Below are 13,737 nucleotides of genomic sequence, written 5' to 3' on the forward strand. Positions count from 1 at the left end.
CGCCTTGTAATCGGAAGGTTGCTGGTTTGAGCCCCGGCTTGGACAGTCTCGGTCGTTGTGTCCTTGGGCAAGATACTTCACACGTTGCCTACTGGTGGTGGTCAGAGGGCCCGGTGGCGCCAGTGTCCGGCAGCCTCGCCTCTGTCAGTGCGCCTCAGGGTGGCTGTGGCTACAATGTAGCTGCCATCACCAGTGTGTGAATGTGTTTGTGAATGGGTGGATGACTGGATATGTAAAGCGCTTTGGGGTCCTTAGGGACTAGTAAAGCGCTATATAAATACAGGCCATTTATTCCATTCATGCCACCTTATTACAAGCCACAGCTACAAACATTGGTATATTGTTGGGCCTAGTTAAACATTGGCTTTTTACAGAACCTCTCACTACACATGAATAAACAGTGGGCACATAACGACTTTGTTATCTATGCAAGCGCATGCTTTGTGATAAGGACCCTGTACTTTAGGATAGTATGGAAAAAACTTCTAAAGAAATTCTATCTTTGTGCTCAAATTTTTGGAAATAAAATTGAAAAAGAGAAAAGGGAGTGCAATTTCCTGTCTAGTGGAAATAAGGTCAGGCATTCCACCAATCTCTGATAGCTTTCTTTGGAAATGCTACTATAGTGTTAATGTTCTCATCTTTTTCGTCCTTTTGCTGTTCTCTGCCTTCTATTTCTGCAAATACCTTGTATCATGGTTCCTGGGGTTGACACAATTTGCAGACACAGACAGAATATCAATATATCAGAAAATAAATAAATACATAAGATACATTATACACAGTAAAATAAATGAACAAAATGATGAATAAATGATTATTCAAAGAGGAAATATAGACAATAGATTAATGAATGAAAATTCAATAGTAACTAACAATGGACTTACATTTTCTGTTTGCCTGTATTTCTTTTATATATCATATTAGGTGCATTTTCTTGGATATTGGATGATGTTTTTTTGAGTCATTAGTTGATGTATTGTTATTGCCAGTTTTGACAGGAACTTTTCTCCGCGTACCCTACAGACTTGAGATTTGCTGCCACCTAGAGGCTATTCTTTTAATAATTCAAGTTTGGTGGTCTTTTGCCTTTGCATATAGCTAGCTTTACATCTTTATATACCCATAGATATATAGATATAGATATAAACACACACACACACACACACACACACACACACACACACACACACACACACACACACACACACACACACACACACACACACACACGCACAATTGTTTCACCTCTAACCGTTTATCAGAAACAAAAGAGGAGACTCCCTCACTATCAGCTGTCACAGCAGGGTTGGCGCTCTGTTATGCAGGAGGACATTAGGTGTGTCAGAGTTTGCCTGGAGGAGAGGAGACTGTGGTAGAGTGCATTACATGGTAAAGCGCTCATTACAGGCACCGCCAAATCAACTGGATTAGATGTTGGGAGTCCCTGCAATTGATTTCAAAATAAAACACACGTATTTAGAATATATTTAGCTTTTCCATAATGTTTGACGTTTACGCAAATTGTTGGGGAGCCTCACAGTTTAATTAAAAAACAAACAAACAAATAAAAAAAACAAAAAACAAATATTCTCTCCTCTTAGCATATTACATATACTTCACATGCACCTGTTAAGAGTTTATGATTATTGTCTGGCTGTATAAAATGTTAGCTGGCAATGAGAAAACCAGTTTTCAGTTCTAAATTTAATGTAATTTGTTTATAGATTTTATAGTGCTTAAAAAAGAAAAAACCGTACATATTCCGGTTATTTAAGCCATCGCGTTTATAAGTTGGAGCCATGACACCAGCATTTATTTTTCAGTGCATTTCTTATTGCATTTTATTCCGATATTAATTCTGCGTTGTCTGTTTTAATTTGAAGCAAGAAAAAAATTCTTTGTTAGACTAAAACATTTTGAGACTTGAGTCTTGTATAAATGCTGCTGTGCAAATATTATTTATTTGTTTGTTTGTTAGTTTATTGTTATATTATATTTTTATTTTTTAAATATTATTTTGTAATTATTTATTTTTGCTTCCACTCTTTGGTCCCTCAGTAAAATGATTCATGGCTACTTTTATTCCGGAGGGGTGCGCACTTCCGCTCATGCCTTCGTTATTGGCCAGCTGCTTGACGCAGCTCGTCACAGACCACCAGGCGCACCGGCAGTCCCCGTCTCTGCTGACTCAGTGCCTTACCAGCAGTCCCTTCACCCCGAGATAGCATCCAGCAACTGACGCACACTCCTCCGGTCAACCCGCCCAGGCACTACCGTATAGAAATGGCTAAGACCGCGATCGGTGAGTTTTGCACTTTATTACGTGTGTGTGTTTTAGTGACATTACAGCGGATTCGCAGTTTGAGGAGGATGAGAGGCAGTGGCGACACCCATGGCACAAAAGGATGCTGAGGGTTGTTGGGAGGGAGCGGCCAGACTCCTCCGCAAGTCGCTGCTAAATATGTGATGAAGTTGTAAATCCGATGCAGCATTTTGAAGATTCATTATTATTATTAAATATTATTTTGGTCTTTAAAAGTCTAATCGATTTTGTCTAATTGTAAATCCAGTTCGGTGTCAATCAGTGAGGGGAGTTTGAGGTTCAGTTTGCCGTGTGAATGACGCATATTTATTTATTCAGCTGAAAGAAAAAAAACATATACATAAATACTCCATAAATGCAAAAGCCGGGCTGTTTTCCCAGCCTGCACAGCATCATCTTGTCGATGCCTGCCTGCCGCACCTGCCTCTTGTTGCCTGACTCAGAGCCGTGCAGCATAATGCAGCGCCAGCGACCCCACCCAACATCTACGGTCCCTTCAAAGCAACCCAGCCGCTCTCCAAGGGTGTGAAATATTTCCCCGTGACAAATCTCATTATTAAAACTGGGCCATCCTATGTAGCTGCGCTGTCTAAAGCCCGCTGAACCAATTTTGTGGTTACCGCCAAAGACGTGAATCAAAGAGAGATAGAGAGGGGGAAGGAAAAAAAGAAAGAAAGAAAGAAAAGGAACTGCTTCGCATTCCAGGGAAGAATTTACAACAAGGGACGGAAATATTAGACATCATTCCTGTTGGCAAGGTTATTGACAGTAATTATATTTGACAGCTATTATATTTGATAAGAGTTTTATGATCGGGCTGCAAATGATGCTTGAAGGCAAACATGACGGCATTTGGCATAAATATTCGGGGGGTGGGAGGGGATAAAATGGGATGCATGCTGTGGCAGGTGGAAGGCCTTGTGTCAGTAAATGCATCTCAACATCCCGGTTTCATTTGGGCTTTTTAACCCATCTCCTCTTCAGACCATAAACACTGCATGGGAGCTGCAGGGTTGCTAAAAAAGAAGCCCTGCCCACCACTAACGTGTGTGCGTGTGTGTTTGAGGAGAAAAAGAGCAGTGTGTGTGTGGTCAGTCTAGGGGATGGTGTGTTTGTTTTCTGCATGGTTGACATGCTGATGGATGCAGGGGCACGCTGAGGGACAGCGGTAAGGGTCCTCGTGTCTGCACTCAGTGAAACCAGCAACTAAACCCTGGCTGTTACATTTATTCCCCCCCCCCTCCCCCTTCTCCTCTTCCTCCTTGTCCTCCTACGCCTTCTCTTTTTTCCTCCGTGATTTGAGCTGTGGACAGGCGGACAGGAAGGGATGGGCATGGAGCAGACACTCCGCCATCATGCCAGTCAGCATTCATCGGGTCGCTGAGTTCATGTAGGTTGTGCAGAAGCGCAAGAATAGTCTTAATGTTTCAGAACCAAACTGCTGTTTCACGTTGAAAATTATACAACTATATGTAAGGACAGAAAGGGATGATAAATGCCACCAGAAACATGTGATTTTGTTGGTTATCTTAAATTCTTGACAGTATAATATAGATCAGGACCACTCCTGTGTGCTTTAAGGCTTCTAAGCACTCTTCCTGATCCCTATCAGGTCCACTTGTCATATCCAATTAGGTGTGGTTATTCAACTAGCTCCATAAAATCTGTGCACACAACAAAAGCAGCTCAGATAACGGCACATCCCAAATCTCATCTTCACATGTCTCTCAGGTTTGTTTGTCTGTCTCCATGTCTGCCTGCCTGCAAGATCACGCTAAAAACTGCTCTGCGAAAACCTGACGGGGAGGCGGAGCACAGCTAAAAGGAGAAGCCATTAAATTTTGATGCAGAGCCGAGTCACTTTCTTTAAAATTGCGAAATAGGGCACTGGCCTTGGAGGAGGATGCGCTCGCTCTGCCCTTTCCAGTTCATCCTGATTAATCACTCCATCGATCTATGCAGCACACTCCCATTACTGGTTCAGATGACTGTTGCTTTTTAAGATAGGCCAGAGGAAGAGGTGACATCAGTCCAGTGGTGATCCATGATGTGGTCATAAAAATTTACATGTGGGTTAAAGACAGTTCAGACATTTTAACATCCTTGGCAAGTCTGGTTGTTCTCTACAGACTCAAGAGTATCTTATAGACACAACCTCATTATTTTAAACATGTATTAGAAACCGAATTTTCCCTTTTAATATTTCCTGGCACAGTATCCGCATATTCACCACCTTGATTTAAGCAGTTTGTTGATTAATGATAGTATTTGGTGTATGCAGTTAGTTTGGGTTTATATTACAGATATTAGAGCACACTAAATAACTACGTCACAGCCGTACAGCCTGTCATCATCACCTAGGGGAGCAGCATCTACCTGCAAGTGATTTGTAGACATCCATCACACTGTCAGCTTAGCGAGATGTCTATGATCAGCTTTCAAATGACAACATTTTCTCCCACTTTGTATACTCATATACTCGGTTTCTGTATGTTCACGTGTCCATACCTCTTTCCTTCATTTCCAGGGAACAGTTGTCAGCATTTTTACTGATATTTTCGCGCATTTGAGCACAGACTGTCATGTTTCAAGCAAAAGTGCTAAAACATACTAAAATTGGGGGGATTTGATCCTCTTTGCTTGTGATGCTCAGCTGATGATATTAATTGTGGCTGTTAGCTGCAGGCTCACATATTGATAGCTATTAGAAATTTTCCCTACTTGCCCTTTATCGTCCGGCTGCTCTAATATTTCCCGTAATGGCTAATTTTGCTCTTAATAACCTTGTGATTTTATTGCTGATGGGCGATTTGACTGTAAAGGGCTGGTATGTGCCGAACAGGAGCGCCAAACTCGCACTGCTGTGACTCTACAGCACCCAAGAGGGCAGTGGAGATTTGATGCACAGGGTCATATTTTGTAGGGCAAGTTTTGTAGCCAATTTGCTCCTAGTGCTGCTAAGAGTGTCATTTCATTTGTTTTTCCACCCCGTGTGCCTTTTTACTCAACGTGACTATCCCATAAATTCTTGTAATGGTGTTTTTTAAGACTGCATGAAGAAGAAGGGAGGAAGAGTGTGGCTGAGGGGGGGGGAGGCTCCAGGAAAAATACCAAATAGGGGTGTGGCGGTTTGTGGCAACGCACTCTCTCTGAGGAGATGCTGGGAGCGTGGGTGAAAAAATAGAGAAAGAGAGTGAGAGGGAGAGTGCACCAGCGACAGATGAGACGGAGGCTTGGGGATGCAGAAGGTGCTGGGGAAGAGGGATGCTTGCGGGGGTGGAGGTAGTGTGGATATTGATGATCTGCACTCTTTCGGCTGATGGATTGGAAGAGGAAGTGCAGTTTGATGGCTGTGTCTGTGGTTGTGGGACGGGAGGAGCAGCTCTGACTGGTTGGAACCAGCCTGATGGATTGGAGTGGGAGCAGTAAAGTGTTGATGTCCCCGTCTGAAATTACTTCATCTCATCTTAAACTGACATATATCGCTTCAGCACGCCTGAAGCTCTGCCAGAAACCTTTGTTTGGAACGCCGTAGCTAGCCATTTTAATGTTTGTGATCCTCTGGGAATGACCATATTATTACACTGCTTACAGAAGGAATTCTCTCAGGAGGAATACAGTAGCACTTTAATGTTTCTACATAATAGTGACTCTCATATATTTTTGATTATGGAAATGAAAGGGGGGGGGGAATGTGGGTTTCAGACATGGAGAGCTGTTTCAGTTCACAGCAAGCGGTTCTTCTTAAGAGAATCAATTTAATTTAACAGTCATAGAAAAGCAAAAAAAAGTTTTTGCACCTTTATTAATAACCAGGATAGAGCTGCAATCATGGGCGAATTTATCCACTCGTCCATCAATACAGATAAAGTCTCCTTTTTTATGTGATATGCTGCTTTTTTCCAGCTAAAATGAGATACCTAACAAGCTCCTCTTAACTAGAGACTTCAGTGATTAACCAATTTTTCAAGAAAATCACCATCGAATTAACAGATTATGAAAAAATCATTAGTTGCAGCCAGAACTGCAGAAACTGTAGATCCACAGGAAAAAAAAGGACCCGCCCAGACTCAGCAACCAGTAAAGAGGAATATCTACTGATCTGCTCCATTAACCCAAATTATCTGCTCCACTGAATTGTTAACTGTCTGAGTCTTTAGCTGTCAAGTGGAGTTGTACATACGAGAACATGGCTGCTGGGCCTTGACATATACACAGCCCAGTAATGAGCCAGTGACACCCTCCCCCACCCCCATCAGCAGAAATGGTGCAGTCCAGTAATTATGAGTTTAAGTGGCATCCACCTGACTTGGCTCCTTCCATTTAGCTGTCCTGAGGGCAGTCAGCGGTGGAGGGAGCTGATAATCCTTCCGTCTGTGATTTCATTTTAAGTCAGAAAGGCGTTGGCACCATCGCAGGGCTACACCTCACCACTCGAGTGTTTTCTCCCCCTCTCACCCCTTTTCACTCTCTCTCTCCTTTCATCTCATAGAAATTGCACTCTTTTCTGTTTCTTTCATCTTCATTCCTATTCTCTCTCTCTCCTTTCTTCCAATAATTCTCGTTTTTTTTATCAGCCTCCCTCCTGCTGTGCTCTTACTCTTTCCCTCTTCCTCCTCAGGGAAGGGGCTAACAAGGCCATCGGAGAATAGCAAGAGCTACATCTGAGAGTTTATCACATTACGGTGGCGTCTGCCCGTCTGCAGGGCAGAAAGTGAGACACAGGGAGTGAGAGTGAGAGAGTGAGAAGGGAATGAGAGAAAAGAAGCGGCTTGTATTAATCACACTGTACCCCACCACAGAGAAGCTCTTTCCCAGTAAATCTAATTTCAGACGTTGGTACTGTGGCCTTCTGCAAATCATGAATCAATGTGCCACATTTCAGCCCTGAAGGCCTTGTGCTCTGGGTGATGGATTATGCCATACAATGACAGTTGGCATGCAAATCTGCCCCATGAGGCAGTGCACCTTGACAGATGTGCAAACGCAGAATATTTCACAACCTGCAGCGTGTTGCAGATACTTTTGCCTTCTCTCTGCTGGGACTGCTGCTGAACTTAAAGCACAAATTACAAAGGAGTAGGTGCCAAAAACACAAGAATGAAAAAAAAGAAAAAAGAACAAGGTTACACAAGGTTGTTCTTTTCATACTTTTATTTTCTGTCTGCCCTTCGGAGTATTTGTTCCTCCCTGCAGGGGTGTAGGTTGCCAAACACAGCAACTATGAATTGCTGCCAGCTTCACTTCAATGTTATTAAGTTTTTGGACTGTAAATGGACCATGGGATGGACAGCCATACTGCTGTGCTATGCTGATAAGCTAAACCAGTAGCTGTTAGCCTCCTCTATCCATAAGCCACAGTCTAAGAAGATAAAAAACCCAAAGATTATCTGGCTTCTAAAATTACCTGAAAACCATACAACTAATCGCTGATTACCTACAGAAAAGCTGTGGAGCACAAGGGCGTTGGTCTGCCGGCGTTAATAAATAATAGGCCGAAATAAATGCATAGCTAATGATGTGTGGAGAATCCTGTGGGGATGGAAGCATCTTGACTGTTGGGGAAATTAGGTCAAGTAAGGACACATCCGTCATGCTCCCCTCAGTGGAAACAAAAGCCTCAAAATGTCTGCAAAACCCTGAGCAGTTCAGCTGCAGCAGACATCCTTTGATGAGATTTCCTTTTGGACGTCTTGATGAATAATTATCCCTCCAAAAATGTTAATATTTACATCAAAGACCTCCCGTGGAAGTAGAAGTAGGTTACAGATGTTTCATCTTTTTTCTGTGTTACTGGGTTAATATTTTGCCTGTGTGCATGTTAGAGGCGCGGCCCTAAGTGTGCACGACAGCAAAGTAAGCAGAAGTAATATTTCACATTTGTATCCGCAGCTTACAAAGAGAAGATGAAGGAGATTTCAGTTCTCTCGCTCATCTGCTCCTGTCTGTATCCCGAGAGCCGCAAAAATATCATGGGCGACTATGAAGGTAGGGTGGATATAAGCCTCCTGTTTTATCCAAAAGCACCTGAAGGAAGAAAGAAAGGCAGAGAAAAGTGAGAATTGTCTTTCTTTTGTTCGTTTTTGTTGCACACGCATGCAGATATGGACATAAAGCCCATTAACAAGCGCGCCTCAGGCCAGGCCTTTGAGGTCATCCTGAAGCCGACCTCCCCTGTATCTGAAGTGGCCCACTGCATCACCAGTCCCCCAAAGAGGGACATTTCCCTGGAGGATATCCAAAAGAAGCTGGAGGCAGCTGAGGACCGAAGACGGGTAAGGATTTTCCCCCCACAGAGACACAAAAACATCAAGTGTAAGAAAACAAAATAATGCCAAACAAAAGCACAAAATCATCTTCGAGCTTACAAAATATTGCTGCTATGATGTTATAATCGGTTGGCTTCCCTTGAAATCTAATTTCACATAAATGTGCATCACATTGGCTGCTGCACCCTCAAGCCTGTCATGAAAAATCGAGGCTGACATCGGCTAATTCCTGCATCCCATTGATTCGAATGTCAATAGAGTGAGTCCAGCACCTGACGAATCCAACAAACCAGCACCAAATCAATCAACCAATCAATATCACTGATTTTTTTTTAACTCCGACTACCCAATACTGTCAGGAAATATAAATTATAATACATAGTAAATAATTCATTATAGTTTTTAAAAAAATTAAGCCGGTGAGGAAAGACCTTTTCCTAGATCGTTTAAACATCTGCATCTGTTGCACCATCTCTGACTCACTCTCAGAGACATAAATCAATGAGTGGTCAGATTTCAGTAAATCACATTTAAGAACAAATTTAGGAAGACATCTTCTCTCTTCTTTCTCCTTCTCCTCTTCCTCCTCCAGTGCCAGGAGGCGCATGTGCTTCAGACCTTGGCTGAGAAGCGAGAGCACGAGCGCGACGTGCTGATGAAGGCCATGGAGGAAAACAGCAACTTCAGCCGCATGGCTGAAGAGAAGCTCCAGATGAAGATGGAGCAAATCGAGGAGAACCGGATGGCTTACCTGGCCGCCATGATGGAGCGCCTGCAGGAGAAGGTGAGGAGCGGAGAGAGTCCCATCTGAAAATTCTTCTTCTTATTATCCGGCTAATAATAAAAATTATGTCACTGTGAGACTTTGCAAACAGGCAAATAAATATTTTAGTTGTTACTTCATATTGTGTATAATACATACTGATGTCAGTGTGAATAAGAAACGGTCATTCTCGTTGTGTTGCTCCAACTACAAAATCCCCAGACAAAATATTGACGGTGTGACCTCAGAAAAGCTGAGAAATCTTAAAGAAAAGCTACCTTGTGTTGTGCTTGTATTCATAAATCTATCACTAAGTCAAAGTAGTATCTGCTATTTTCTGATTCGCACTATGAAAACGTAATAACATTTGTCTTTGCTATAAGAGTCCAAAACAAACAGCTGAACAAACTGAAAGTGACTCTGCCGTTACACACAGTGACATAATTACCATCAATGTTTTATTACAGTTATGAATCTGACAATGAAACAAACCAGTAAAGACAAATGTGTTTTAGAGCTGAAGTACTGGATAATATTCTCATGTTCATAAAGACAAGAATAAATAGGAACCATATTATTAAGCTAGGCTAATGAATGCTTGTTAGCTGATCACGATCAGCCCCCATTACTCAGTATACAAAAGATACACGTAGCTACTGTCACATCACCCACTGGTCTGAAGCTTCAACAGCCTCTGCCATGTTATATTTTCTGAAGGGCCAAAGCTTATCATTAACCCCACCCACACAGGCCTAGAGACCAGTTGGGAACTGCTTGACAACCACCAGTTGCTAAGAAAAAATGTGTGTTCCCCGACTGGTTGGAAATGCTTGTTGGCAGTTGCTGTAACCAGTGGTTGCTAAGGAAAAGTTATTACCCAATCAGTTGGGGCGTCGATGCAGGAGCTTAATTGCTGTTACTATGTGAAATTGTTTCATAGACAGGTACATGGCGTCCCAGCAAAACCTCTTTGTGATTGCCTTGGCCGCTAGCAGATTGCTGCAGTTGCCCATCGTTGCATGGAAGATGCCAATTTGTCTGCAAACACTTGCCAAATACTTGTTACGCAGCAGTAAAGCACGTCTCTAACAAAGATAACACCACTTTTTGTAAAATATTGGTTGGAGTGGCAGGACACAACGTCGCACTTTTTCAAGTTTCATTAGCACTAGCAGGCGTTTGCAATCAGTGTCTTCCATGCAGACTACAGGCAATCTGTTAGCAGTCAAAGCAGTCACATGGGTGGGGTTATGGTGCAGCACCCTCTTTGCTCGTGACACCTCTAGCAAACCTGATACTGAATACCTTTTTTTTTTCTTTTTCTGTGTGACTGAGGTCATACTTGGACAATCTAGCTAAGGCTAGCTTGTTTAGCAAGCTAAGGACAGTCACCACCAGTTGGGAGTTAGTTGCTTATTCAGTACTCGTGTTCTCCACCATCATTTTGAAAAGTCTTGCACATTTATCAAGTTATCATTAGCAAAAGACAGAATGACATTTAAACTCAAAATTGCCTTTGGGTAGTAGGTCTGGAAATAGATTTTACTGCACAAACACACATTCGCACACACATACATGGACTCGAAAGAGGAAAACAATACAAGCCGTGCTGTCACGGCTGGTAAATATAGCAAGAGGGGAAATGAAGTCCAAGGGTCAGCATAGGGAAACTGTTGCTGTGAACAAGGGGGGAAAAATGTCAGGAAACGGCTGGCAGCAGAGAAAAACGTGACATCCTCAATGTGTGTGTTTATGTTTTTTCTAGGAGAAGCATGCACAGGAGGTGCGCAGGAACAAGGAATTGAGAGAAGCACTGACAGCGTGAGAAACCCCAACTGGTTCCATGTCCCACCTCCACACCCTCCACCGCCTTCCCCAGCCCTGAGGAACGCCCCACCCCGCTCCTTTCCCCACCCGTATCCCACATTTCCCCACCTCTCCACCCCCACCACCATACTCCCCCCTACACTAGTACAAACCACCACAGCCTGAGGTGCCACCCCGACACAGCGGGAGCTTCAAATGGAGTTGGGGGTGGGAAAAATGCAAAAATGATTAAAAACAAAAGAAAGATCAATGTATCCTGTCCACTCTTCCCAAAAAAAAGAATGTTTTCGCTCCGTTTCAAATGAGAGGAAAAGAAAAAAAAAAATCAAATTGACAAGTGACAGTGGTTTTTGTAAATACTTCCTTTTTTTGTTATATACAGTACGATACAAGCAGCAAAAGTATTGATTGCAGTGTGCCATTTTTATATATAAGTTTCTTCTCCTTGCATATATGGATGTAATAATTTGTTCATTTTCATGTTTACTTTTTTTTGTTCATTTCAGCCTGAGAATGTTTTCTCTTTTAGATTTCTCTTGTGTGATTACAGGCTTAGGTGTTTGTTGTGAGTTTGCCAGCTAGCTGATGGTTGGCGGTGACTGCTTGCGTCCTCACACGGCCCGCATCCTGGCTCAGTTCCCTTCGCCCCTGCAAGTGGCCGCTTACTCATCTGACCCAGCAGATCTGCGAGGCAAAATTAGATCCATCCGGTTTATGCCAGTATTCAATCAGTGAGGAGCAAGTGCAGGAAAGCTGACAGAGGGCAAAGGGGGACAGTTTTGCGTTCATGTGAGGACCGCAAGCCGTCGTCGCACATCCACTCCTGTGAGGTAGGGTAGTGACTGTACCACAGGAGGCCACTTTAGCATTTAATGAGCCGATCCTCATCCTTCTTCCTTCCGTCTGCAAACTCTTCATCTCTCCACATACAACATATATATATATCTACTGTAAAAGCACTCACTCACATGCTCTCCACACAGGCAACCACAGAGCTCAGGCAGAGCGTGCTAATTTCTGTCCATCTGGCACCGGAAAGCTCATCCCTGACAAATGGCGGGCCTCTTATATTCCTCTGTAAACAGGCTTCCAGTCACATTTAAATCACATGTTACTGTAACGTACGACACCACTGGGGACAAAGTGCATCCTGAGAATGCTGAAGTGCAAAAACAAAATAATAATAATAAAACCTGCTACTGTGAAGCTTAATTTGGAGAAAAAAACAAAATAAATCCCAGTTTTCTCCATTTCACAAAGGCTAGAGTAGTCCGCGACATCGCCATCACCTACTGGGAACCATCGCACTTCACTCCGAGACACTTTAAATGCCACTGTAAGGTCAGCACAAGAAAGACTTCTAAGCCATAAAGACAGGTATCACTGCAGCAGCGATTCACAGTATTTCCATCTGTAAAGGTGTATATGAGTGTGTCCGAATGGTTTGTAACCAGGGTGTTGAAGCCTGAGGTTGAACCCTGTTGGTCACGCACGCACAGTTGACCCATAAATGTGTGTGAGTGTGTGTGTGTGCAAGTGTGTGTGTATTTCAGAAACGGCGGGTAGATAAACCAACCCTTGTGCCATATGATATTGATCCGGTTAAATATAAATAAACACCATTACAGTCAGAAGTTCAGCACAGACAGCGACTCTCCTACCTGCCTCTCTCACTCTCTCTCTTTGTCTCCTCTATCCATTTGTGTGTTTCCCCCTCTCCACATATATCTTTGTGAGCAAGCAGTGGTTAATAAAGATTTGGGGTTCAGTGAATGAAACCGGCTCTCAGACTGACTTCTTTCCTGCACGCTTGTGTTTCCAGTGGACTATTTTCTTTATGTAACTGAAACAAAATGTCAGGTCAGAACAATGCGTGGATAAACACGTCTGTAGGTGAATTATTCAGCTTCAATAACTCTTTGGACTGTACAACAATCACCACCTGGATTTAACTAAGCAAACAGGTATGAGCCTTCCACTGGATAATTACTGCAATGATTAACCTGTTTCAGCTGCCAACAGGTTATTTAACCCTAACCGATGCAGTAATTAGTTTCTCATTTCTTAAACCAGAAGGTGCTAAATATTAACCGGCATCAAGCAAAGAAAACTACTAAGGAGACTGCTGAAACTGCTAAAGAACTGTACAATGCATTATGAAAATGTGGAAGGACAGAAGTGTGTTAGCGGATACCCACATGCTAAGTGCAAAGGGAACTCAGGGGATTGGGACTAAACAGCTTTTAGATTTAAGAAAACCACTTATCATTGAGGAAAACTGGGAAAAAAACATGCTTTAATTTGGTAGGGAGAATGAAGATTGGACTGGATGTTGAAGGAAAAAGGTCGTGTTCTCAGATGAATTCTGTTCCTGATGAGTGTATGAGGGTAAAAAGAGAGGTGGATAAGGTGGTGCACCCATCGTGCTTAGTGCCCCCAGTACAAGCCTGTGGGGCAGGCTTATAAGCTTGGGTTGCTTCAGTTAGTCCACTCCAGATTCAGCATTAAAAAAAAATAGATTCTTCCATCAGTGTAGTTTTTCTTCCTTCATG

The 13,737-nt window shown here is 42.8% G+C and overlaps 1 protein-coding gene across 1 annotated transcript; it reads left to right on the forward strand.

Moving 5' to 3' along the window:
• The first annotated feature begins 2,134 nt into the window (after positions 1 to 2,134).
• stmn2b (stathmin 2b) lies at positions 2,135 to 12,973 on the forward strand. Its single transcript, XM_080862933.1, has 5 exons — positions 2,135 to 2,305; positions 8,219 to 8,314; positions 8,429 to 8,601; positions 9,188 to 9,379; positions 11,124 to 12,973. The coding sequence occupies exons 1-5, from the start codon at positions 2,287 to 2,289 to the stop codon at positions 11,181 to 11,183; spliced, it is 540 nt and encodes a 179-aa protein (XP_080719059.1). The 5' UTR covers positions 2,135 to 2,286; the 3' UTR covers positions 11,184 to 12,973.
• The last annotated feature ends 764 nt before the right edge of the window (positions 12,974 to 13,737 follow it).

This window comes from Rhamphochromis sp. 'chilingali' (genome assembly GCF_963969265.1).
Source record: "Rhamphochromis sp. 'chilingali' genome assembly, chromosome: 17".
Lineage (NCBI taxonomy): Eukaryota > Metazoa > Chordata > Actinopteri > Cichliformes > Cichlidae > Rhamphochromis > Rhamphochromis sp. 'chilingali'.

Bases quoted from the DNA above. Each gene is read 5' to 3' on its own strand.
- stmn2b (XM_080862933.1), top strand. The intron at 8,602-9,187 runs GTAAGGATTTTC...TTCCTCCTCCAG, and splicing joins CAGCTGAGGACCGAAGACGG to TGCCAGGAGGCGCATGTGCT. The intron at 9,380-11,123 runs GTGAGGAGCGGA...TGTTTTTTCTAG, and splicing joins TGGAGCGCCTGCAGGAGAAG to GAGAAGCATGCACAGGAGGT.